The sequence below is a fragment of the Homalodisca vitripennis genome, chromosome 4 (genome assembly GCF_021130785.1).
Source record: "Homalodisca vitripennis isolate AUS2020 chromosome 4, UT_GWSS_2.1, whole genome shotgun sequence".
Taxonomy (NCBI): Eukaryota; Metazoa; Arthropoda; class Insecta; order Hemiptera; family Cicadellidae; genus Homalodisca; species Homalodisca vitripennis.
In genome coordinates this window covers 11,017,660-11,045,577 of record NC_060210.1, presented here as the reverse complement: position 1 = coordinate 11,045,577, position 27,918 = coordinate 11,017,660, and the positions used below count along the sequence as shown (strand labels likewise).

Genomic DNA, 27,918 nt, shown 5'->3' with positions numbered 1-27,918 from the left:
ATAAGACGTGCCCGGATGACCTACTTGGGAGCCAGTATCGGTGAAGTGTATTTCACCAGTAGCCTTGGCAGTGACAGTGACTTCTACTACACCATGCAGGTACCCTTACATAGTATACCGTACTTTACTACAGATAAGCCTACTGTCTGGGTATTATCATCAAACATTCTCCACTATTATCTATTTCAGATTCATACCACTGACCATTTCCTGGAATTAATGCTTGAGCCTTCTTATCAGTATTGCCTGTAATTTCATTTATATTCAGTAAATTCATTAGCTTTTTGCAGCGATTACAGTATTGCTTCAGGTGTATCTTCTTTTAGCAGCCCTTTGAATGTTTGATAAGACCTGATTAGATATGTTTAGACTGTACATATCAGCGTTATTTACCTACGTTTGAATTGTTACTTGGAATTTTTAAAAATCTTGCAATGTATCTCTGTCAACATTAAAACCCTATAATAACCTTTGCGTGTAAAAAAGCTTAATACGATTGGAAATTTAAAAATGTGTATTTTGTTTTGATAATGCCTCTTTATGTTGACTTCAACACAGTAGAAATCATGTTTAAAAATTCCAAAATGTGAATGCAAATTTTGAACCGATTAAATCATTTTAATCCGCACATCAACTTAAAACATACCGCAGTGAACTAAAAACCTAATATATTTAATTAATAAACTGTTGGGACAACTTTCATTGGAAACCCTAAATATTAAATAACCACATTTAAAAGGCGTTTATGCAGCTAACACAAACATTACTTAATGTGCTTAAAAGTAAATAAAAAAAACTATATAATTAAAAAGCATATTAGAAATTAAACAACTTAAAAAATGGAACGCTTCTTGTTCAGCGATTTGGCCAAATAAAATATATTATTTGTTATTTACATGAAAGTTTTATTTTTCGTTGGAAAGAGTGGTTATATTCTATTATATATTTATATTATATTATATGGTTATATATTGAAATTGAATATGCTAGGGAGAACAACTCAATTCTGAGCCAACATCTTAGCTTTAGAGGTTTTATAACGTCAGCGGAATCTCAAATCTCCCACAATAGTGTTATTTCTTCCCCAAAAACCGTTGATCGGTGAATGTGTCCACAATTTCATATTTAGTTACGTTTATAATAAACAAAATTACTTTTTAGTTCAATTTGGAATCTAAGGAGATTTTATATAAATAATTTAAGTTTTGAAATGTGTATATACATACATTTTATGATCTAACTGTACGGGAGAGGAATAAGTTTGAGTACAAAACGTAACATTGTCCCCTGCTAAATACAAAAACAGTTACATATATTTTGCACAAATTCCACAACTGAAGCATATTCCTTAATGTAAAATAATGTGTTTATATAAGATGTAACAATAAAGGAAATCATTCCAAAGTTTTTATTCAGTTTGATGTGGGAGATTTCAAGATATGTCTGGAGTCACTTACAAGTTTCAAAAAATGTCAATAAGTGTTTTAAAAACAGAAAAAATATCTTGATTTCTCAATAAATAAGTTATTATAAAATGTGATTGTTTTTGTTGACCGTTGCATTTAACTTCAGAATTGCAATACAATTAATGATTTGTGTTTTCGTTAATTTTTTGTTGGTATTAGATAAAATAATTTTGTTCCTCATGTTCTAAAACGCCAGATCAATATCTCATCAGTTTATTTTATAGTCTTATTGGGAATGGTTTAACAAGTAGTTCAATACATCTTGTTAACTATGTACATTTTATTATACCTTTCACAATGTGTTTGAATAAAGAAATACGAGTAGATGGACGATAATAACTATGACAGCAATTGGTATCTTTACGTAAATGTGTATTAAGTTCGTTCTCGGATGTCCAACAAGTAGGATGTTATGTCCTTGTTATCAAGTGATTATATTATAGTTTTACAGGCATTCCACGAAGTAAATTTTCACTCAGGATTGAAATGACCTTTGAGCCAAAAGGGCGGGGTTTCAAGATCAAATATGGGTTGCACACAATTACTCTACATAGCCAAGAATGCCTTGAGTTGAGCTACATTTGGAACACATGTTAACCAATAACAGCTTGTGCACTATTTCGAAGCCAAGAGGATGAATTTCTAGGGTCAAGACAAATTATTTACAAAATCATAGGTACCCATAGAGTTAAAGCATTATTTACTTGGACATTTTTTAACAGATAGTGATGTCCACCTTTGTAGCCAAGGGGTGAAATTCGACGATTTATATTGGCATGTTTGTTGCACAGGACGACTTTGAAATACGTGTATTTGCATATTGTATTTGGACACAGGGAGACGTTGATCTTGATTAAAACTCTATTTCACACAATTACAATATACGTCTTTTGAATCAGTGCAATTTTATATGACTTGTTATGTGTGTTATAAGAGGTGCGTTTCAACTAAACACCGTTATTTACCTTCTTTTTCAATAAAGGGGTGGTTACAAAGCTGAAAAGCAAGAATCTTCCGTTGCCCAGGACATACAAGCGGACGATAGGTTATATAAGCTGAAAACATCGAGTAGCCGAGACTATCTTTTCAAGAGTCCTCAAGATAATTTACTGATCCTAGAGTTCTGGAGTCCCAAAGGCAGGGATCTCCAAAGGGCTGAATTGTCGGTTTCAGTGTACAGAATCTCCCAGACTGTCACAATTTCTAGAGGCTAAGATAGTTTAACTCCAAGAAGTTCTAGACGTGAGAAGCTTCAAAAGACTTCTAGAGACCGGAAGACTCCACGCGCTCTTGCTTACCAAGGTCAGAGCTTCCGATTTTCTAGATTTCCGAGAGTCTGAAAGTTCCAAGAGACCTACTTCCATAGACCGAGAGCTTCTAGAATCAGGAGCTGCCAAAAACCAAAACCATCAAGAATGAGGAAGATACCAGAGACCGGATTTTTTTCAGAGGCGGGATCATCTAGAGGTGAGCGTTTTGAAAGATAGCCGGAGATCCAGAGACCGAAATTTCCTGTAGCCCTAAACGTTCAAGAGACTAGAAACTTTCAGAAGTCAAGATTCAAATTCCTGAAGCTCTCAAGAGTCGGGAATTGACATGATCGGGTTATATAGCGAGTTCCAAGAGACAAAATGTAATAAGATATAAATATTCTTGACCACCTTTCTCAGAGACAGGGTTCATGAATGATACCGTGTTAATCATTAAATAATAGATCTAAATGTTGTCCGTGCAATACCTGGATAGTCTTAACAAGGTTAATGTGTTTTAAAGGCGGTGTAGTGCACTTAAAAGGCCTTAAAAACGAAAGCTCAGCCCCGTGTTCTACAGTGGACTAATTACATAAATGTTTATTATGGACTAAAAATATATAATTTATAATATTGACCATACGTACATATGAATCTTTTTCGTGGTTTTGGGAATTGTATGTTCTTAATCTCGTATTTAAAACAGTTAATTTTCAGTATTAGTAGTTTTAATTTCCTTCAGGATCACAAAAAACAGATCATAAAAAACTATAAAATGCACTGTATTATTCCTAACCAAATAATGCTGATTGAGAAAGTTCCAGTTCCGACCATTTTCATGGTACTGAAAAGAAGTTTGTACGAGGAAAACTTAATTAAGCTTAATAATATTGAAAGCCGCGTTAGAAGTTTTTATAATGTCTCCACCACGAAGCAGAAGTATTTTAGAATGTGGAACGACGAAAGTGAACCGGTGAGATCTGTCAGGCACAGGTGGAGAAATGTGGTCGTGCCTCTAGTCGCTGGCGGTGCTTGGCCATCCGTTCCTCGTCCCTTGAGCGATGTAGAAGTAAAAAAAATGTATCCATGGACAATAATGTATTCTTATTTGTTCTGTGAGTAGTCTCCTGGACTCCGTTATAACAAGAAGCGTATCTAGGTTTTGTTGGGGGAGAGACTCAACATTTCACATTTCTAGGAAGGGTGGAAGGGGTTTGCTCAACTTCATTTGGTAATTTTTTATGAAAGGTCATTTGTAAAAGTATGACCATAAATTATCATGGAGAAAAGTTTGTACCAGAATTCCGAACTTGTGCCATCACATTGTTCTAATTGTAACAACATTAGAACACTAGACTACGTACCTAGGATTGGAATCTGTCCTTTTTCAGGTTCCAAAAAATTTCATAGCTTAGGGTTTAGTGAGGACAAAAAAATAAAAATATAGAAATGATCTCGTGAAAATCTGACTTGTCAACAGAAAAAATTGTATATCAAAACATCAAGCACGTAACTGTAAATCCAGGGGATTGTATAAGCACCAACCATGTCAGTGTACAAAACAGGCGCTGAAACACATTATTAGCACGCACTAGAGAAGGCGAAACACTGGGGAAAATCAATATCGGAACTGCTTTTTTACCGTGCCACATCACTTAGAACAAAACAAAATGGCGATGGTGAGGAGAGGTGCAATGAGGAGAAGTCTTTGGCGTTACATTTCTGTTCTTGATGTGAAGGATTTGATTAAACGAAAAGGTTTCTTCTAATTACATATTCTTCATCGTCTAGTTAGTAACGCGCATGAAGTACCTCCAGTCTACTATTGCGGTAGATAACACGGACTGATCAGCAAGTTTACTTTCTCTAACCTTACATGATAAGCAGCTCTTACTTGCATTTCCACCGAATGGGGTTCCAGCTGCAATAAAGCCTTTAAACGCATACAGGTTATACGATCCAATTTGGTAATAAACAACGCCAGACTTGCACATAGTACTCGTATTAATATGTGCATAGATAAAAAAGGAAAAAGAATTATTGAGTTTTGAATGCAACATCTCGGGGGGTTTCGTTACGTTTTCAGGTGAGAGGTAATAACAAATGTGATTTTATCACTTCTAAAAAATTATTTCAATTTGTATTTCAGTTTTTGAGGGTTGAAAGTAATGTAAAGTATGTAAAGTGTGATGTACGAATAATACTAAAGTTAGTTCATACTTTTCTATAATATTTTAGTATTATTTTACAGTTTTTTGTTGTTTCTCAAGCACGTAGCTCATGGCGGAGAAGATATTCAAAAATAGTTACCATATATGCATGTTTATATGAACTAAAGTAAAAATGTGTAAAGGGGTTTAGTTTCACATGTTGAAACTTTTACTTGAATAAATAGCCCGCATAGCATTTTAAATCACATACAATAATTGCCCCACGTTTGGCTGCAATCAGTTAGAAATTACGACAATGCCGTGGTATAAACTAAAAATATAACAAGTTGATTACAAACTAACACTTCGCTTTTAAAAAACATTTTTTTAATGCGATGGAATTATGTCCTTTGCTGGTCTCACAAGAATTTGTAAATGCTTAAGCCGACTTGCAAACAGTTTTGGTATTGTGTTTTTCAATATCCTAGCTATATTATCAGTCGATCAGTGGATGTAAGGGAGGAACAGATAAGTTTGGACGTCCTTCTTTTTTATTTGGATATAATTGTGGCCCACACTTTAGCAGCGTGCATTCGCAGTGCTTAGTCACGGTGTAAACACACAAAGCTAACACAATGAGATATGATAATACATCTGGTCGTAAAAAAACTTTCATCACACCGTAGTTGTTTCTAAGCAACAGGCATTCAACGGCAATGTTTGTAGAACGGTTAATACTGAGTAAACAATGCAGGAACCAGATAACGGGCGTAGAAGATAGCAGATTTTTTGCTTCATCTGCTCACATGCTGCACATCTCTTTACCATCTCTCAAATTCATCAACCATTAATGAAAATAGCGAGCTTATTCTTCAGGAAAATTAGTATTCTTAAACAGTATACTGTATAGTAATCATTTTTTTAGTAATTCGCAGTTCTCTCTCAAGTACAGGCCCAACTCACGGGATTTACAAAACCTGTTTGCATACTGAAAAAATATAGTGTGCACAAATAATTAAAAATCAAGCCATATTTATTAACAACATGAAATTTTTGGCGAAGTCATATCACTAAAATAACACAATATACTAAATAATGTAACACATCTTATAATTTAAGAGACAAACTAAAGATTTTTCGATCATGTAACCACAACTAACCTCTTCAAAGCCACCTCAATGAGATAGAATCTTCGTATAACCATAGAGAAACAAAACTATAGTATAACGCAGAATAAGTGGCCAACGAATGAGATTTCTAACATTTCTAGTTTAATTTACTTCAGAATGCTGAAATTCTTTAGATCCTGAGTAGTGAACTGTTGCAGAAAGTATCGTTCAGCAATCCGACTACGCCCTGTGCCAGAACTGGGCCGAGGTGTCGGTCAGTTCAGTTCCTACTTCCCAGTTGTCGGCCAGCCACTCGCCCCGCTCGCGGCTCTCTGGAGGTTTCACTCCCTCCTAATTACTCCCTGCCAATCACCAATCACGGCGCGATCCTCGATTGTTCTTTTGGTCCATTTCCCAAGCGACCCTCCGTGCACTCTTGCCAGCCATCTCGTCTAACTGGCTCTTCTTGGTTAGTTGCCTTTCTGTGCCTTCGTGCAAGGTGTTCCTAACCTCAAAGCCATCTACTGAAATATGCGAAATCTTATTAAACTTCTGCGAATTACTTAATAGTGTATCACAATTCAAATATATTTTACTCTCAAGGACATACACATGAATCAGGTCTTGTCAGTCAAACTACAGATAAAACAGGGATAGTAAAGATAAACAACATAAAACAACAGTGGATTTCATAGCATGCCAAGCAAGTTAAAAACACAAGCAAATAATATCTAAAAATAACAACAATGTTTATGCGAAAAAGGTCGATATGTACACAGGGCTGGAGTTACATATGGGCTGAAAGTACTATATCCCAGGTCGGCAGAATTCAGGGGGCGGCAAATTTTGGTAAAAAACTGAAAAATAAATTATTAATATGTGAAAAAATTACTTGTAATACATTTGTAAACATAACAATAATTTAATTTTGAACTGTAAATTGGAATTGTTTAGACAATCATTCGCTTAATATATTCCATTTATTTCGTAGTGCTTAACATTAACGAAATATGGTATGTTCCGGGATGCTACAGTATTTGCCCGCAAGTAGTAAGCCGATAGCTCTGGGCCTGAATGTTGTCACATCTCATATTTTATGGTAAAATCAATAACTGCAACTATAAGAAGCGTAACTTCAATGTTGACAATTCAACCTATTTTATTTGAGTTTTATTACAAGCTTAGCGTGGCCGCCTCGCTACCGCCTACATGGTTGGGTGGGCGGAAAATTGTGGATAGCCCAGGGGCGGCAAATCTTCAAATACGCCTGTGACTGTACAAGCATAAAACATATCTAAAAAAGAAATGTTTTATTTTATTTTAAATGTTTTATGACTCGAATGTCTACATCAGCAACATTTGAGTCATAAAATCACACAGCCTATATCCGTTCTATAGAACGTATTTGCAATCCACCAGGCATGCGTTATTTCTTAAATCTTATAAAACTAACAAGATAAACACTCTGAGACAAACAAGTTAAAAAGCTTTATACTTACAAACCTCATGAGCATACTTTAGATAGCCTAGTGAAATGTCTAGTAATTTTGCTACTGTTTCTTGTGTTATGTTTGTGTACATTACTGTTTAGTGTGGTATAAGGCAGGTGTTTCTTTACATGCTGCAAGCAGAGAAAAATAAAAATGTTAACAATATTCAGAATGCCCTCTTGGGTAAAAAGTGGTCTGCAGTGAGATCTGAAATCAGCCTTTGCAATAATTCTGATAGCTTTCTTTTGTACTAACAAAACACTGTCTACACTACAAGAATTTCCCTACAAAAGCAGACCATACGTGAACATACTTTGAAAAAGGCGTGATATACCATTGTTAAATGGTCAGCAAAAATACAAGTCTAGTTAATTTTTTTAAACATGCTCTACTTGCACATACCAATCATCATCATGCTCAACTAAATTAGCAACAGTTACATCAGTTCTAGAAGTCAAAAGGGTGACATCATCCGCAAAAATAATAGTTTTACAGTTAACGTTTTCGTCAAGATCATTTATCATAACAAGAAACTTTATCAAAGACAATATCTGTCATGTGAGGAAGAAGATATTGACTGTTTACATCAAGAAATAGACGTACTATAGAGCCGGTTCGAAGAAAGAGGCGAGAAGTACGTATATTCCTGACATAGTCGTAACGTATGAATTGGAGATAAGGGTTAGAGGAATTAGGATGAAACGTTTCTGATTTAAAGGGTAGGCTATTTTAAGACTAGCTAAACGTCTGGGGTAACACGGTATACTAGGTAACGTCAGCAATCACGAAATTTTATCAATAATCAGTCTAGGTTATCATACAATCTGACCAATACGAAAATAGTCCAGGTATATTGTAGTACTGAATAAGGTTGTACGAGTATTTCCGTCGCTTAGTGGTAAATAATTGATACTTCACATTATCATTCGTTTAATAACAAACCAAAATTAATGTGAAATGCGGTCATTATCAAATACCGGCACATAATTTAATGAAACAGTTATAATTTTGTGAATTGTAATGGGCGAATAATGCAAAGCCTTGCAACTGTGTGGATACGATCATACATGACTATTGACGACCTGATGGATTATATAGTTATAGATTCCGAACAAGGTCTTCCTGTCTTAGCTATATTGGAAGATGGTCGAAATTTAGTTTGGTCGAAGCCAACTCCACCCTTGACTCTATTCCAAGGTGACCTTCTACGTGATTCCATGTTATCCAAGGAAAAGAGATAGTGCGGGGATCAGATGACAGTTCGGACACACCCCATCTTCAAAATACGACCTTCAGATAGCTGGATCATATGGCTTCATAACATTAACTCATTGTACTAACCATTCAATTTATACAGGGTGTCCCGTAAATCTCTGGAAAAAAGGTATACCACGTTAATGCTCAGGTAAAGGCAAGCATATTTCACCTTATGAACATGGGTCTCCGATGGTTAGTTTTCCATCTGTCTGTCCTGTATGTGCTTTTTATTAAAAAAAACTAATATCTCAAAAACCAATAGATTAAATTATACCAAATTTGGCTTAAATGTTTACGATAACAAGGCCAGTTACTGAAAAACACATCATGAAATTATCTTTAGTATTCTCTCGCGCATGTCAAGTTTCCTCACTCACCTCATAGCTAGAAACGGCGGCCATAAGAACTTTTAAAAATTTGAATATCTTAAAAAAACCAGCAGTTTTTAAACCAAAAGTTTCGATGGCCGCCTTTTTTTAAATACTAAAGATAATTCCATAAAACTTTTGTTGGTAATTGGCCTTGTTATCATAAACATCTGAACCAAATTTGGTATAATTAAACTTATTATCTATTAAGATATTATTTTTTCTAAAAAGCACATACAGACGGGGAACTAAGCATTAGAGACCCATGTTCATATGTTTGTCTTGACCTGAGCAATAACGTGGTATGACTTTGTCCAGAGAGTTACGGGGACGTGAACTTTGCTTCTAAACATCATCAAAGAATTTAGTTGCAATGTTTTATTCATAAAAGTAATGAAATATAAATTAGAATATAAGATAACTCTGATTCTGAGCGCGCAAGAAGCGGTTATAGCAGGTTACAAGCAGTAGTAAAGAAGCTGCCGGTTTCGCTAGTTCTTATCTAAATATTCTGTCTACTCCGACAGCTAACAATGAGGCACATGGTTTCTAAACGGTGTGTAGCTCGTGGGCAACTTCAAGCAACCACGGAGTTGAGATAGATGAAGAAGCAAGGAGGTTCATGTAAAAAGCTATGAACCCGATTTTACTTGGATTTTGGGCTTGTGTCTTGTGGGGAGTCTGTTTCTGTTTTGAGCTATGCCCTCGAGTTATTTCGAGTAAGTATCGAATAGGTTGGAATTATGCTTAGAACTTTCGAAGCTATTCGTTTTTTATATTACTTCTTTCGCAGAGAGTTTTATACTCAAATTATATTCCATCTGTAGTCTAATCGTATACATTTATTTTCAATTAATTCTTTGTTTGTTGAGGGTGAGATTCATAAATCACCTGTTGAAAATGTAATATTTCTAGATTTTAATACAAAATGTTTATTAAAAAAGGGAATTATGTAATAGTTTAATTTACATAGAATTAGTGTGTTACAAAAATTTAATTAAATTTTGTAGAAGAAATGTTATATTTTAGTTTCTTTTAACAAAATAGGAGACTTTCCATTTTATATTCAAACAAACATTTTTTATATTTGATAAACTACTTTTTTAAGCTATTTTAACTTAATTTGATATATCGAAGTGAATAATTGGAAAGTAAAATACATTTGAGGTAAAAGAATAAAAATACTATATTTATATAACATACTTTTTTAATATTCTTGGAACAAACAGTTTAATATTACAGTAGAACCCCTCATATCCGGCCTCGGTTTTACCGCACCTCGGTTTATCCGGCCACTTCCCGGAAGCCAATATCGAAATTTATTTACCACGGCTTGCAGACGCGCAGTTGCACGCACTAGTCTCCCACGACTCTTGCGTTATTTTGGTGTATCTATTTGTTTACATTTTGCTGTGTTGTCCTCAGTTGAGCTAATAGGTTTAACCTGTAAACAGTTCGTTGATTATTTCCAGTGCGGTTAGTACAGTACAGTACAATTGTTTTGTTTCGTCAAGTGCTGTGAACTGTAGGTTGGTTTATCCGGCTGAATCGTTATCCGGCCAAGGGCTCGGTCCCGTGGTGGCCGGATATGAGGGGTTCTACTGTATTGTTATATATTACTCAGTGACATAAGGTATATGCGGACATACTATAAGTGATTAACTAGTGAAACAAATATTATCTCATTAATTGCATAAATACCATTGGTAAAAAATGGGAAAACAACTATTTAAACATGCGAGCTCAGCTCTTGTTGAAGTTGTATCACCTGAAGTATATTTTTGGGCTAGGGATCGAGAATAAAAATACTGTGGATGAATCGTCATAAAAGGAAATTCCTTTTTATCAACAGCGTGGTGAAAAGTTAGTTGTTCTGGAAATTGAAACCCATTAAACTCATCTATATTTACAACATGTATACGTGTTCTTGATCCCCAAGATCTGAGGAAAGAATGTGTTAAAGATCCACAGAGCGAATGGAAGTTTCTAGCTATGAGGTGAGAGAGGAAACTTGACATGCGCGAGAGAGAGGTTACGTATGGAGGCTCCTCTCCCCTCGTGACACTGATATGATAGCTACTGAAAACATGCAGTACCGGTAATCCTTTTCAGACATGAGACCGTCAAAGACGTATCCAGCGAGGGGGTCTAAGGGGTATGAACCCCCCAATTCTTTAAATTACTTTCTTAGCAAACGATTAATATTAAAGAATTTAGTATTACTGACGTGTACTGCTGAAAGATCGTACTCAACATTGAAACGGGCCAAGAACTTTTTGAGGAACAAAATGGGGAATGAGCGGTTGGTTGACTACACTTGCCTTACTTTCTGTCAACTACGGGAAAATATCAGTCGCCTTGACCTACCCCCAATTTTTTTCCCGGCTACGTTGTTGAAGACAGTAGACATAACAGGAGGATATGGATATAAAGTAGACATATACAGGGTGTCTAAAGTCTGGAACCGGCCTACCAGTTGTCAAACTATTACTGATAATACACAAGTTGAGTTTATTAATATTATTTTAGCAACATCTTAAATGCAAGCATAGGTAGAGCTGTATACGTCAAAATAAAGCTTTGGCAGTAAAACACAACGCCGCCAACCGGACCTCAAAAGTTTCACCCCAGCCAAAATGGTGGAGGTTAGAAGTAAATCAAAGTTATTGTGTAAATTCGTATAATATTCATAAACTGAAGTGGTGCATTCTTATAGGCAATCGTTCGACAGTTGAGAGGCAGGTTCTAGAAGTAATTAACAATGTAATATGGTGCGGAAATATGCATCCAGTTTGTTCTTAACAGTTGTATTACAGTTAAGGCATTGATCGGAAATACTCGTAGAGCGCATAATATAGACTGTAACATATAATAATAATAATAAATCTTTATTTTTCATACGGATATTTATGATCATTGACAATGGTCACAATACAGCCAAAGACCAAGTCCAAACATAACATTAATTTATATTTAAATTACATAATTATCTTTTAATTATGAGCTATAACCTAATATTTGTCACAAACTAAAATTAAACGTAATGGCTCTTATGTGTTTACATTTCTAGATTTTGTAGTGTATTTAGTGTGATAAATACTAAGTTGGTAATGTACCCATAGCAATATTTAATCTCTGCACCAGTTATGTTGGCAGTATGTATTGTCAGGTGATGTATCATACAATGTAGTCTGATTTAATCCATACGAATAAAGAATGCTCATAGGCTGCTCTCCTGTGACGTCACATCACGCCACTACCCTACAACCAACTGTCCAAGCTAGCTAGCCAGGAGTCCACCACCAGACACCGTCATGTAAACCTCCGTGTCCCTTCCGTTCCTCTATGAGCGGTCTTAGATCAATGGTACTCTAAAATGTAACGTCTTATTATTTATCCCGACCCATATAGTGTACAGTGACGACCCGCATATCTTACAGATTTATACACATTTTTGTCCAATAATGTGTTTATAATTAAAGATTTATTTAAAATGAAATAGTACCAGATGAATTAAGCTTTAAAATTAATTATAAAACTATATTTCTATCACATAATAATAATTTTGATTTGTCAATTTAATTTGTATAAATCTGACAATGAAGGAAGCAGGATTTTCCCATCGTTCAGTGGTACAAAACATCAGTAACACTACGTTTCGAGATCTGCAATATTATCTCTTCTCAGTGTAAATAACTAATCTAACACATAATTACAAACTAGTTTAAAGTAAACAAATCATACCAGAGCGTTGTGACACCCATACGCCAATAATTACAACCACGGTGTTGTGTGTCAACTTTAATAACTATAAAACATTGAATTCCCTACTAAAAAAATGAGGTTCCCGATGTATTATGTTGGCTTCATCCCAATTCATATGATGGTTTCAGAACAAAAACGATGTGCAATTTTTGACCTTTCTGTCAGACCAGTTCTCTTGTTTTCTTAGTTTTTTTATCCTTACGTGTAATGGTCTTTTTGTCTCGCCTATGTATTTCCTACTGCAACTACAGTTTATACTGTAAACACAGTTTTTGGAATCCCGTGTGCCATTTTGTTGTTTTGGTTTTTAGGAGACTTTGTCTAAGAGTATTGTGTGTTTTAATCTAATTTGTAATTATGTGTTAGGTTTAGTTATTTACCTAAAGAAGAGATCAGATTGCAGATCTCGAAACATAGTGTTACTAATGTTTTTATCACTGAACGATGCCAAATGTCCGGAAAGTCCTTTTTCATTCACAATCCTTCCATCGTCAAAAACAAACTTCAATCGCCGACAATGTCAGAAATTTTAGCACTCAGCCAGGACATACAACATCTGAATTACTACATACTACTAATAGCGACAACTGAAGGAAAGAATTTGAGACAAGAAAATAAATATTGAATAGACATTTGCAAATGCTCATTAATGTTTTATATTTTTATCTCTATCAGTTACCTTACTCACCTCACGGCTAAAAATAGATTTAAAGCGTGTCCAGCTTGTAAACTATTGTAAACAACGAAACTGTCCAAGAGTTACCCGCGAATAACCCAGCTGTTTTTCAATGTGCTCAACAACGAATTGAGCTTATGTCATGTCTAGTGTGGTTTGGACAAAACTAGTCTGTGGATCGCGACTGTAGTTTACTTTCATCACTTGAATTATTTCTAAAATCTCGCCGGGTGAATAGGTGAAAAACGCCAAATTGTGAAAATGGATACTCTGAGAGCACTGTATTTTAAAATTCCTCAACAAACATACCACATTATTTACAACATACTAATCACCAATGACTAGGATATTTCTGACCATCCTAAGAAACGGTCAAGTAGATGTAGTTTCTTCAAATGAAAGCAGAACGCTTTATTTGTGCGTTAGTCTCAACGATTAACCTTAATGGAATAACGGTTGGCTAGATCCTTTGGTGAAAGCGAAATACCATTTAGGTAGAATATTTTATTTCATACTGGACCTAAGGGAGTTTCTTTTTTTATCAAACAGTTAACAAATTTCCCACTATACACCTTGCAGTTGTCAAAGACTTCTTAAGGGTGCAAACACTTTCTTCTAGATGTTATAGTTGTAACTTTTTACAATCTGGAATTTTGGGGAAATTGTAGTTTTTTAACAAAAGAACTACAACCAGTGACGAACTAAATGTTTGTATTATTCTTTGTATTGAAGACAAGAGAAACCCTAGAAAACGATGAATTATGTATAGATTTCTGCCTCCAATGGCCGCCTCATCACGAAATCTCGAAAAGCGCAGAACGCATTTACTTGAACATTTGTACACAAGTTCGTTGTACTTCCTGGGTATCATCTAAGAAACGGCTTTAAAAATATCGTAGCCTAACCACGAAAATCCGTGATACTTTAAGATGATAATTTTTATAACATTGAAAGCTGATAAAATATTATAATAACCTTTAGTTTCTCAGATAGTAAACTTTTTTTGCTACGACATCTCTGAAAGTACTGTGCAGAATTATATGGCGTACGGTATTGTAAACATTTTCGTTTTAACTCACACGCCAAATATATCGCTAAATGTTTAGCGAGCGTCTTAGGTGCTCGCTAAAAATGGTTTTGAAAACTCTGTACGTTAACCGCGTCAATCTGTGATGATTTCAATGACACATTTAAAACCTCATTAGGTTTTCACATGAAACTTTTTATCAAATTCGTCTTCTCAGTTGCTTCAAAGGAAATAAATAATTACGCAACTAAAGCCATCGTCACACGCGTAATTTAAACGCTATATACAATTTCCCAAAATATTGACAGGGATTTAGTGAACACACTCTCTATAAACAGAATACATTGGGTTCCTCCAATCAATTACTGAAGGTTTTTCATGGTGCTTTTAATACACTGTGTATGAACTCGAAAGACGACGAATAAAACTCAATCCATAATACAGAATGTCAATTATGTGTATTATGTCTTTTAAAAACAAACTTCTTGGTTCGAGAACACCTGTAGATTTGTAAATCCAGCTGAAATGCCCATTACACTTGTAAAATACACAATTATAATTCATTTTGCAAGTGGTTTCAATTAATTAAGACATAATTTGTTAATCGCTGGTAACAGCAGTTTAGCCAAATTGCAAATTTGTAAAATTGCAAATGTAACAATTTCCATAAAAAGTATTGCTCCACTTTTCCGCTGTATATTTGTAACTACTGTTTAAAATTGTGTTGTGTATTTGTAAAAAATTATACTTAAAAGTAGTGAAGATGAACATGTTCGAGTACAAAACGAGATTGAGATTTGAGAGGCGTGGGTTTCGTGGAGCGAACAGCTACGTTGGCGGGTACTGTCACGGGTACGTACTCATCGAGCGGTGGGTACCCACCGCTTTCCTAGACCACCACGCTTTGGTCGACAGACATGCTCAACATATCCGCGTGTACATTCCGTGAGCTGCTGGGTGGCAGACCTAAACATTCCGGTGCCAATTCACTCACCCCCTACCCATCAAAAAATAAAGAGATCAAAATCCGATCTCCAAGTAACAGAACCACGCTACTAGTTAGCCCCAATCTGTGTAGCCCAAGGGTACTTGTGAGTCCATGTGCGTGCGCGTGAACTCGCAGGCACGTGAATTGCAGTCCACTTGTCCGAACCGGTCCGCAGTCTCATGTTCCGACTCTCCCGGGACGCCGATGACACCAATTTTGCTTCTTCTCTGATCGCGCTGCGGCAGCGGTTCATTATTGAAGACAGTAGCCCGAGCTGCAGTCCCTGATACTGCAGCGCAGTGTCGTTTCTCCGAGTCCGCTATGCTAGTTGCATGTAAAGTGAGGGAAAGGGAAAAGAATTACAAGGGACTCACGCATAGAGTTTCCCTCCTAACGTCAAACTCGGGGTTTCGGGAATAATTAATTTTAGTAAAAAAATGCTAGATAGATAGTTTTTACAATTTATAAATAAAAGGTTGAAAGTGTTTGTTCCAGAGTAACTTCAGGTGTGTATGCTTTGCAAAACAATGTTATCACGACATCCTGAGAAAGGTTTATTTCTACCTTTCATATGGAGTTAGACTCTGGGGCAGACAACAAACTGGAAAGAGTGTTTCTCCTTCAAAATAAAGCTGTGCGAATCATTTCAAAATTAAAGAGCACAGAGTCATGGAGAGCTGTCTTCAGGGAGCTTGGTTTACTGACTTTGCCCTGCCTCTACATCTTCGAGGTGGCTGTGTTCTGTAAATCAAAGGGCACATTAGCTCAGGGAAAGAATATTCACCAGTGGGCAATTAAAATCGAAGCACGTTTTAACAGGATCTGATGTAGGAATTGTATGTTTGTCTGGATGACGAACTTTTTGTATGCATGATTGTGTGTGAATGGGAAGATATACTAACGACTGTTGCTAAACAATATTGTATATTGTTCAAAGACAAATAAAGACTGATTTGATTTACATTGACATATAGGTGTGATAAATTGTTATATTCATAATAATATTTAGCATTTGCAGCATATAGTTTACTATTAGGAATTTTATACAAAAACATGAATTTCCACCAAAATACCCCAAGAGGTTTCATTTGAGAATATAGTACTTGTCGTGTATATAATATTGGAGGGTTTACATTCAAATTCAATGATATGTTGAAAATAAGAAGCAAACAAAAAAGTGCAGAGAATGTTCCCTTCGGGTAGAGTGTTTTCATTGTTTTATCAGACAAGGATTTTACTCCGGATCTTCACCTCTTACTTCAAATAAAACAAGACAACATCTATGTGGGAAGCAGAAACAGTGTTGTTTCATTTGAGAATGATTTCTACTTTTACGCCTCCTAACAAATATGAAACACTGGGCTTATCCAGTGAGGGGCAGGAGGGGAAGGCCCCTCCTCTGCTAGAAGCAGAAAAATTTAATTAAATGGTGATTCCATGTAAAAGCTGTTTACCACATTGTGATATGTAACAATCGAGAAATATTTAGAGCCATTTAGCAACTGGTAGAGAAATCTGTTACAACTTGATCAACCCATCGATGTATAAGAGTTCTATTAGATTCTGGGTACGCCTATGCATGGAGGTACTATTATTTTAAGGTTTGGTGACTATTATGCAAACAAAAACAATTAAATTGAACATAGCATATTATTTTATTGATTTTGAAAGACTTATTTGCATTCACTTGGATACAAAATACAATATGTAACACTTTCATTGTGGCAGGTGCTATATTGTGTCAGATCTAAGAAATGAAGTGAGGATATCTCAGAATAAACTAACAGTGAAGGTATTTGTAACTAATCTAAACTGGAATATTTTCCAAGAAGAGATCTATGTTGTAACTAACAAGCAAGGGAGCGGTACGCCATCTTTGGTAGTTTGGACAAGGGTAGTGAACTTCCTCAGGAGGACCTGATCGGTTGTTTTCGGCGGTTTGTAGAACTGATGAAACCGTAGACTGGTCAGCGTCATGGTGTGCTTCCAGGGTGTGCAAAAGGCCCTTGAGGCTTAAGTGCATGGCAATAAGCCGCCCCATAGAAGAACTAACAGTGTATTGATGTAATAACTTTTATTTTTCCTGTATGTCCCCAGGTCTGCAAGGTCGTTATAGCAACTCTGATGTGTGTGCTGTCAGCTGAAGCTGGTTACTATAAGAGACACCTCCCCCCACAGCTGCCCCCCGCCAAGCTACACTACGGACACAAGCCACCCCCTCACTTCCACCACAGTCCCCTCTCGCACAACAAGCCCCCTCCTTATCTGAGGCGCCCTCCCCCTCCTCGCTCCCCCATCAGGCCACCACCTAGACCCTTCATCGTCAAACCCACCCCTCCACCACCACCCCCTTTTCCACCCTCCTCTTGGAAAAACTTCCGCGCTCCTGTAGTGAAGGAGGTTTTCCAGTCTGCTCCCATATCCTACATCCCAGAAGTCTCCCAACACTTTCCGCTCGACGACGACAAGGGGCCGATCCACACGATACCTGCTCCTAACCTCAGCCCTGCTGACCGACCTCACCACCCTCTACCACACCAATCTTCACACCCTTCACCTGACCTGGATGCTGTGCTCAGGCATGGACTGAAGACTGTACAACACAAACCTGCCAGCTCGTATCAGGTATTAGAAATGAAAAACATTTTTGCTAACTAAGGGCATTAAGAGATAAAAGGTTTGCAGCTTACAAAGTTATGCAACTAAGATTTGCTTAAAACTTAGCACTTGCAGCAGTTGAAATGTTATGACAAGCTAACGTTTCATTTCATCATTTTCATTTGCCACAAAAATGTGGCAACATCATTACCAAAATCATAAATACAGCTCATTATCACAGCCACATTAAAAACTTAAAACTAAGAATAATTAAGCTTATACAGCAGCACAACAGTGATTGTAACAGAATACAAAAACACAATCATCATTATAAATCTATATTATTAATTTTGAAAAAGTCATTAAAGCTATAAAATTCTCCAACAGCCAGGAATAGAAATTAATTTTTAATCTGTCAAAGGACTATGAGTAATTTGTCTTTCAACAAAATTATAAACCTTCAAAGATACCTACCACAATGTGGCTGTGAAATTGTTTTTTTTTATAAAAAGTGCGTTTCAAACTGGACACTCTTTTTCAAATGCAAAATTATTAAAAGAAGTACAAAATAAAAAATTCCTTGATGCATATGAAACAATTTGTATAAAAAAGAACCAAAATAATCTGGTAAAGAACGAACCTGGGCCTTTTCAAAATTCACCGTTACTTTATTTGATTTAACTAAATAGAAACTTTATTTTTATATATATATATATATATAACATACTGTGCTGTCATAGAATATTACCTATTTGTATTTTTAATGACATATGTTTTTATTTAGTACAAAATTGTTTATGTTAGTATTGTTATTATTACTTTTATTCAGTTGTGTGAGTCCGAAGATGTACTCATTGAGTACGAAAGGCCTCACAAAAATAAAAACTTTATATTATTGGAGAGTTTGTTTAAATTAATAGATTGGAAGAAGGCAAAATATGCATACTGTATCCACAGTATGCAATAACATAACATATCCATAACTTTCAAAGTAGTTTTACACATTCTTTTCAGTTACATTGCAATCCTAATAATATTAAAAATGCGAAAGTGCCTTTGTTTGTTTGTTATGCTTTTACTAATATACTACTCAACCGATTGAACTGAAAATTTACATGGACATTCTTAGGATTACTGGTATGAATATAAAGAAAGAAAGAAAGAAACACTTCTTTATTGAGGCGAAATTAGGACCATATGGTCCTTTCTTACATTTAACCTCTTAAAAATATGTCTTAACAATGCAAATTATAAAATAGCCTATATATATATATATATATATATATATATATATATATATATATATATTATATATATATATATAATATATATATATATATATATATATATATATATATATATATATATATTTATATATTAGAATATAGCCTTATTCTTATTTCAAAAATCCCTCTGGGCTACGTCCCACTGTAAAGTAGTGAAAAATCCCATCTTGGTCCCTTTTAAGCTGTGAAATATTAATTGAAAGAGTCTGTTAAATGTAATGAACTGTTCTTTGTAAACATTTTTTTAAGATTGCACAAACATATGTTTAAGTAATTAGACCACTATTTTCAATTCGTTTACATTTATGGTGTGAAAGTATAGAGAAAGCTTTATAACAACACTGAGCACATAGTAATAAAATATTCAGATAAGAAAATTAAAGGTTTTAATAAAAATATACTTTTAACTGTACATATTTAACAAATATTAAATATTAGATATAAGATACAAAGTTGCTATCTAACTTTTATTATACATTTAAAGACTTTTATAAAACCCATATTTATATTTTTGTTGGCTTCCCAAACCTGTGTATAAGTATATATTTTCTACATAGGGAAACAAGGCAAATTTAGCTATGGAACAAAAAATAATAAGACCAGAATAAATTACAATAGCCATAAATATACACATTGTGATAGTTTTTCTTGATCATGTCAACAATACTAACTCAACGTTGACATTGGAAATATAACTCACTCGAACCAGAAGTGCTCATATATGTGCAAAGCCTATGAAATAGTGTGCAAACCCACGGGTATTGCTTGTACACAATGAATTTATTTAGGCACTTCAATAACATCAGTGATCATTCTAATACTAGTGTGAATTTGAGCCTGATAACTTTCATTACATATTCTATAATGTGATCTGATGACAATATTGAGCTGCCCAGAATGTTTTTGGTCTTTGACATCTCCTCACCGATTTTAATGTTTATTTTATCTGTGTTTCCATTGAAGAAATTACTGGATTATTTGAGCAAAATTGGGGGAAAATATAAATATAAAAGAGTGCAATGTGCCCGCATCAATGACCTCTTTTACTCCAACTCCCATAAATGTGAAAGGTGAGAAACCATCTGACTCGGCATAACTTCTATAACTTGGATGGTTTAATTTATTGATCATTTCACACTGCTATAATACTTTCACTTCACTAGCTGGGGACTGCAATATTATTATAGGACAGAAAAACTCATAAAAGGTTGGGATTATTTTCTAAATTTTAAAAATAAAAAACAATATTTCGTTTTTTGCGATAAAATATTATGTGACTTCTTTTCTGCAAGATAAATACTCAATAAATACGTTATTGCACAGTAAAAATTAATATTTGTCTGTATTTTTTTTAATACACAGTATAATAATTTTATAATTTGACTTTGGGGCTCATATTTTAAATATATTCTTCAATATTTTCATTTAGAAAAACTCAACATTTTAAAGTAATTTTGTATAAAATTTTGGGAATAAATCTCAGTTTTTTTATACTTAAAAATAAAAAATACTGAAACCTTAAAAAATTTTATAACACTTTTATATGCAACTTCTTCTCTGCAGACTTCTTAGCAATACAGACAAATTATATAATAATTTTATAATTGGTTCACTTGGCTCTAGAGCTAATATTTGAAATTTATACTTTACATATTACAAAGTTTATTTAAATAACAAAACTTATGGATGTTACAATTTAGTTGCAGATTATTTGCTGATGCCTCACGTGTTTCAGGTTACAGAGGACCCCAGTGCACACAAACCGTTTTCTGATACCCCTAGCTACTTTGCTCCAGACCCTGACCCCAGCCTGCCCACCATAGAAGTCCCTAAGACCTTCGATCCCTACTCTCTGCCCAGCAATGGTCAGCAGCCCCTGGACCTGTACCAGCAACAGCTCGCAGAGAGTCAGCAGCACCAGACCTCTCCATCACTGGCAGACAGTGAGCAACTTTCTCACCATTTACTATAGTATACTAAAATATATTGTGACATTAGCATCTGTCATTGGCAGCCAATGAGCAACTTTCTCGCCATTTACTATAGTATACTAAAATGTATTGTGACATTAGCATCCGTCATTGGCAGCCAATGAGCAACTTTCTCGCCATTTACTATAGTATACTAAAATGTATTGTGACATTAGCATCTGTCATTGGCAGACAGTGAGCAACTTTCTCGCCATTTATTATAGTATGACAAATGTATTGTAATTTTCTATTTCTAAACCACTCTTCCTCCTTCTAGTCAATACAACCTTTATAATTTGTAACTGTCCGTATGTGTACTTGCAAGCACGTACTTCGTTAACACACAAAAGGATAATTTTGACCAAATTAAGTTAAGCTTATATTTGTAGTAAATGGTTTGATACGTTTACTTTTTAATGTTTATTATTTGTTTTCTATTACACACCTGTCAAAATGAAAAAAATTGCATACATTTAAAAACTTTCAATAAAAAATGTTAAAACGCTAAATTTTAACGTAAAGTAAAATGAGATTGATATCATAATTGAAAACATAAACATTGGCTAATTGTTACGATTTTTACCAGTGTTAAAATTTAATTTTTAGTATCTCCAAAGAACCTACTGATTGTCAAAAATATTTTATATTTTTGAACCCAATAAAAATGGTTTTGCTCAACAAATTCAGAAATTCCAACTAAATATAATTCATTGGTAAGTTTCCAGTAATTTCAATTTCCAAACATTTGTATCTCATTAAGTGGTTAAATGTGATGAAAATAATACTATATTCATCATTTTTTATGTATTTAATTTGAACTTATGTTGAAATTTGGCACCATTTATTTCAGTATTATTACAACAAAACTGATGACAGAAATGAACAGCTTACTACAGAACTAGAGTAATGGTTCTAAGAATAATTTTTGTTTTAAAAATTAAAACCAATAGAATTTTGCTTAAGCAGTGCAAAATCAACAACAAATACCAACCATTTTATTGATCAAAAACTAAAAAAAAAAAGTTAGTCAGTTTGGCCTCTGAACGCCTCATATGTAGGTTTCTTTTCAAGCAGGCTTAGGTGGTGTGTAGTTAAGGTATAGTCATAGGCGTTTCTATCCAAGTTTAGTTGTGATTGTCGCCTAGGTGGTCAGGTGTCTGAGCTATTGTGAATCAGGTGGCTTCACAGATACAAAGTGAGACAATTTTCAAGATTTTAAATTTAAACTGAACATTTCAGTTAACTTGACTATGTAATTTTGGGAGATTTCCAGCTCATAGGCCCTGATAAACTTTCTATCTTGAAATAAAGTTGTATAATCAACTTTATTTTCCATTATGAACAGTTATTTTTACAAAATGTTGATTCTCATAGTAATTGTTGGTTTGTGCTGAATATTTAAATTTATGCTATAAGTTCCTACGAAAAGAAAAGCGTGTATTCTATTACCAATCGGGCTTAAGTGGTATGTGTATGGCAGAAACGAGTGGAAGGTTTGGCTTATTTTCATTGGCCGGTTTAGGAATTGATGAATGTTCATGAATGTTTAAGTGAAGATTTTTGATGATTCCAATCTTGAAAGAGAAGAAATGGGGAGTGAAAACTGCCCAAATAAAAATAGTCAGTGAAAATTTGACAGTACCAATAGAACAGATTTATTTTTGTCTTATGAAAGACTTTTTTCTCCTTATGAGAAAAACCATATTATTGTCTTAAACTTACAAAATGCATCTTTGATAACGCTTTCCAATGAAATCATTGTTGTAATGTCCAATCACTCATTTATTTTCTCAGGTGGTACCAATTCCCTTTCATCTCAAGATCTGTACAACTTGCTGAATGGGTTTGGTCAGCAACAGCCTCAAATGACAGCAGCCATGTATCAGCAGTATCTGCTAGCAGCAGCAGCACATCAGCCCTCTACACACCAGCATGTCTACAATGCTGCCCTTCTCTACCCTCAACAATATCAGCAGCAGCAACAGCAGGTACTCAATACTGTATCAGCATAAGGGTTCAACTTACTTGTGTATTTCTCAGACCCCACCTACTAGGATTTGACTTGGAATCCCTCTGGACTCTAAAATTGTGAAAAATCCCATTTTAAACTCTAAAGTTACAGCAAACAAATATTATTAATTGAAGGAGCCTGGTTAAATGTAATCAACTTTTCAGAGTAATTATTTCGTGGTATCACAACCATATGTTTATTTAGTTAGACCACTATTTTCAATTTGTTTGTGTTTATAGTCTTGAAAGCATAAAGTAAGCATGATAGTAACTTCTTATTTCCACCTTTTCTGCAACCGCTGTTGAGAGTAAAAAAGTTTTCAAATAAGAAAACTAAGTTTTGGTAAAAATGTACTTTTAACTGTACATTTAAGTAAATATTAATATGCAGTGTTCCATCAGTACTGTAATGCAGATATCAAAGACAAAGTTACTATCAACTTTGAGTACAAATTTAACAATTTTTATAAAAATCATCTTAGTTGTCTTTTGACTGAAGTGGACTACTCAGACCTGTGTTTATATATATATATATATATATATATATATATATATATATATATATATATATATATATATACACACACACATACCCTTGATTGGGGGAAACAAGTCAAAATCAATTATGGTACAAGCAATATTAAGACCGGAGTAAATTACAATGGCTCTAAATATACACATTTTGATAGATTTTCTTCATTGTGGCAAAAAGGCAATCTCAATGTTGGCGTTGGGAATATAATTCACTCAAGCCAGAATGGCTTATACATGTGCAAAGCCACAGGTAATTGCTAGTATAAAATAAATATATTTAGGCACTTCAATAACATCAATGATCATTCTGATACCAGTGTGAATTTGAGTCTTAAAACTATCATCATATGTGATAAACTATAATATGATCTAAAATTGAGCTGCCCCGAATGTTATTTGTGTTTGACATCTTCCCATTCATTATTCTTCAGAACCTAATGCCACACAAATTTTAATGTTTATTTTATTACAAGAGACAGAGAAATTACAACTTCCACTGACAGCTTCAAAGAATGTTCTCAGTTCAATAGAACTGGTTCATGATTCTATGATATTTATTGTGCTTCCAATGTTAGAGATGTTTGCTATGTTCCAAGTTACTCAAGTAAGCCTTGTGTTCCTCCAAGGAACAAATATATCTGAACCTTAAATTATCCAATCCTAGTCTAGTATAGTCTGAGTGGCCTAGTCTGTCTTATAATACAAAAGTACTGATTTCAATCAGCAGCAAACTTATACAATACCAGCTACGAATAAGCAGTATCCGCTAATAGCATATCTGCAGTACATGAGCCTCCAGTAGGTCTACAATATTGCCCTTCTGTTTTTTCGAGGGTCTGAGCAATTATCTTGTTCATCCCAAACTATGTTGTTTGCCTATTACTTCAGCCAATTTTTTTTACAATAGGACGGTTTAAAACACTAAGAAAATATGTATTGATGTTACAGATAGCACAGTTCTCACAGGAGAATTTCCAGCCACAGTTTGAGACTTTCAACTATAACGAGCAGACACAGGAGAGTGCCCACGGATCTGACAGTTTCCCCTCGGCGTCCTCGGTGAGTGTGGGGGTGAAACGTGCAGTAGCGAGTGGAGAAGAGGAGGTGTTGAGCAACCAGGTTGACTACGAGGACACCGGCTTGTACACAACACTGCCAGACCGACAGACAGCGGAGACTCTGGCTACCCTCGCGGCAGCGGGCAGCATCAACAATCAGCTGGCGCAGCGGGAGCAAGGCTCTGAGGAGGAGACGGAGCAGAGCAATCAGTCGGACGAGACGTATGAGACAAGAACCCAACAGAACATAATTAATAAACAAAATCAAATTCCCAATATACATGAGCTGAGAGTCCAACAAGAAAATCAGAATGAAAGACAAAACCAACTGCCAGTAACAAACTACAAAATGAGGGCACAAGAAAATCTTGAAGAGACACAGAAACAATCGACTTACAGAAACCATGAAACGAAACCCCAACAGGAAGTTATGTTTAACAATGAACAACAAAGCCACATGCCTTTCAGAAATTATGAGATGAGACCCCAACAACAAATACAGACAGACGAAATTCCACACAATGAAAACAAAGAAAACTCAGAACAATCCTTTGCAGACAGTGATTACAGTGAAGACGAGATTCTAGAACCTTCAGACAAAGACTTACGCAACAACATGGATCTACAAAGTGGCATGAGAATATACCAGACTTACTACAGAAATCAAAATGAGCAAGAGAAAGAGAAATTCACAGAAGAATTGAGCTATGAGGATACTGAAAGTGATTACACACAAGAAGAAGAGAAGGAGATAAATAATGCTGTAACAAAAGCTTCAACAGTAGTTGAAAACAAAATTAACCAGTACAACGCCCATCAGAATCAACTTCCTTTTGGTGCCAAGTTGCGACCAAAACGAGTATAGATGTTAGGATTTTAACTGTACAGTACCTGACTGAGAAAAAATGTTTATTACAAAGCTGCTGTTGTTTTGTAATATATTTCTACTCTTGCATAGCAACCAAAAGTTGACTTAAAAGAAAGGCAGGTGTTAATGCTGATTAGATAGTGGCATATCTAATCTAAAGTAAATTGTTTGGAAAAAGCGAATTTTTCAAAGTATTCATAGTTATTTATTATTTAAAAATTAGGCTTTAAAAATCTGTTGATAGAATATTATTAATATAATTAAAATAAATAAAAATATGGCTTAGAGCCAAATTAATGCAATAAATAAGTAATTTAGCTTAGGCATTATTTATTTACTTGTGTATAGTACTATCCAAAGTCGTATTTATTATATATAAACGAACTGATCTGTTTGTTAGGTTAAAATTTTGTTAAGTTTATTAAAGTTATACAAATCTATTTGCTAATTTATTTCCCAGCAATAGTTAATAATACAAAATAATACTGTATTGTTTCAACTTCATTTAATACAGCTGAAAAAATGTGGTCCATGAATTTTGTATGTCAGTTTATTATACTAAAAGTGTATGCAATTAGAAAGATCTGAGAAATAAAGGATCTCAGACAATATTTTAATTTGTATAACAGTAAACTATTCCTCTTATTAAAAGGGTTATTTTGGAGCCAGCTCTTAAAGAAATGTACAATATTTCAAGACACTAAATACAAATGAAATCTTATATCCAATTTTCCCATATTAAAAACAGGAACTTCACATATCAATTTTTCATATCACTTCTGGCATAATTAGAAAAAAAAACTTTTCTTGTGTGTCTGCCAAAAATAGCTTTGACAAAATAGAACACTTAAAGCCCTCTTAGTATTGGTGGTTTCTTGATTTTAGTCAAATAACAACCATAACCTCAAACACTTTAATGCTTTTATTAATTTCTGCTTGTAGAATTAGGGATGGCGTCTCATTTGAAATATTTATTTAATAAGCATTCAAGTTGTTATTATTTAAAAAATATTAATTCGGCCTGGCCACGTCATGTAATGCCATCTAACCCCGTACAAGTGTGGCTCCAATATCAGCCAGCGAGGGGATCCAAGGGGCCCGGACCTCCCCAAAATTTTTAACTGTTTCAATTATTTTTTTAAGAATGATTATTATTAGAATAATTCAGTATTACTGACATGTACTGCTGAAAGATCGTTCTCAAAACAAATACAATAACTTTTCAAGGAATAAAATGAGGCCTTATTTTCTGTCCACTTTGAGAAAATATCAGTTGTCTTGACCCACCAAAATGTTTTCCTGGCTACGCTCTTGCCGGGCCCCATTAAAATTGTCCGAAAACCTGTCTGTAGCTGGATATGTATCATAGTTTAACATATTGACTGCAGTGGACATTAGTATGTTACGTGACATGTTGTGTCACAATAAAGGTACTAATTACATGTTTAAAATAACATCCCACATCTCAATGCCCAAAAATAAGAGCATTAATTGAGGTTAAACATTGTTCTCATAGGGTTAAATTCAAGGTCGTTTCACTACAGCTGGCAACATAAGTATTTTTTTTAGCATTCTACTAGTCTGCTTGGTTTCACACCTAGTGTGCAAAATGAAAGACATCATATTCTTAGTATACTGTTGCATATCAATAATAGTTGTGATCATAAATGTGTGTTAACAAATATGTAAAAAGTGAACCGTGTGGTAATCTTTTACCACATTATTTTGTACTCAAAACTAAACATTTTAAAAATGGTAAAAGTATCAATAACATGTACTCAGATAAGATTGGACTAGAATGCTTTACATGTCTGTATTAAAACTTATCGGGTTAACAATGTATTTATGCAGCCAGTTAGAGTGGTAATATATAATCTAATCAGTGTTAACGGAAAAAACGTTGTTTAGCAGTGATAACACAAATTTGCTGCTGTTATACTCATATATAGAACGAAAGCAAGAAGCAATGAACTAACAAATTTATGGTTTGAATTATTGAAAATAAACTAAAGATAGTACACGAATGCTCACTTATTTTCATTACTTTT

At 34.6% G+C, this 27,918-nt stretch overlaps 1 protein-coding gene across 1 annotated transcript; it reads left to right on the top strand.

The window, feature by feature from the left end:
• Window positions 1-15: 15 nt before the first annotated feature.
• On the top strand, window positions 16-26,217 carry LOC124358872 (transcription factor SPT20 homolog). The gene is made up of 5 exons (XM_046811106.1): window positions 16-99; window positions 17,644-18,171; window positions 21,166-21,373; window positions 23,195-23,388; window positions 24,893-26,217. Exons 1-5 carry the CDS (start codon window positions 16-18, stop codon window positions 25,865-25,867), a joined length of 1,989 nt encoding a protein of 662 aa, XP_046667062.1. The 3' UTR covers window positions 25,868-26,217.
• Window positions 26,218-27,918: the final 1,701 nt, after the last annotated feature.

What these genes read in the sequence shown, in the direction of transcription:
- LOC124358872 (XM_046811106.1), top strand. Translation starts at nt 16, where the DNA reads ATGACCTACTTGGGAGCCAGTATCGGTGAAGTGTATTTCACCAGTAGC. An exon ending in CTCTCCATCACTGGCAGACA is followed by an intron (nt 21,374 to 23,194) that starts GTGAGCAACTTT and finishes TTATTTTCTCAG; the next exon opens with GTGGTACCAATTCCCTTTCA. An exon ending in ATCAGCAGCAGCAACAGCAG is followed by an intron (nt 23,389 to 24,892) that starts GTACTCAATACT and finishes TTGATGTTACAG; the next exon opens with ATAGCACAGTTCTCACAGGA.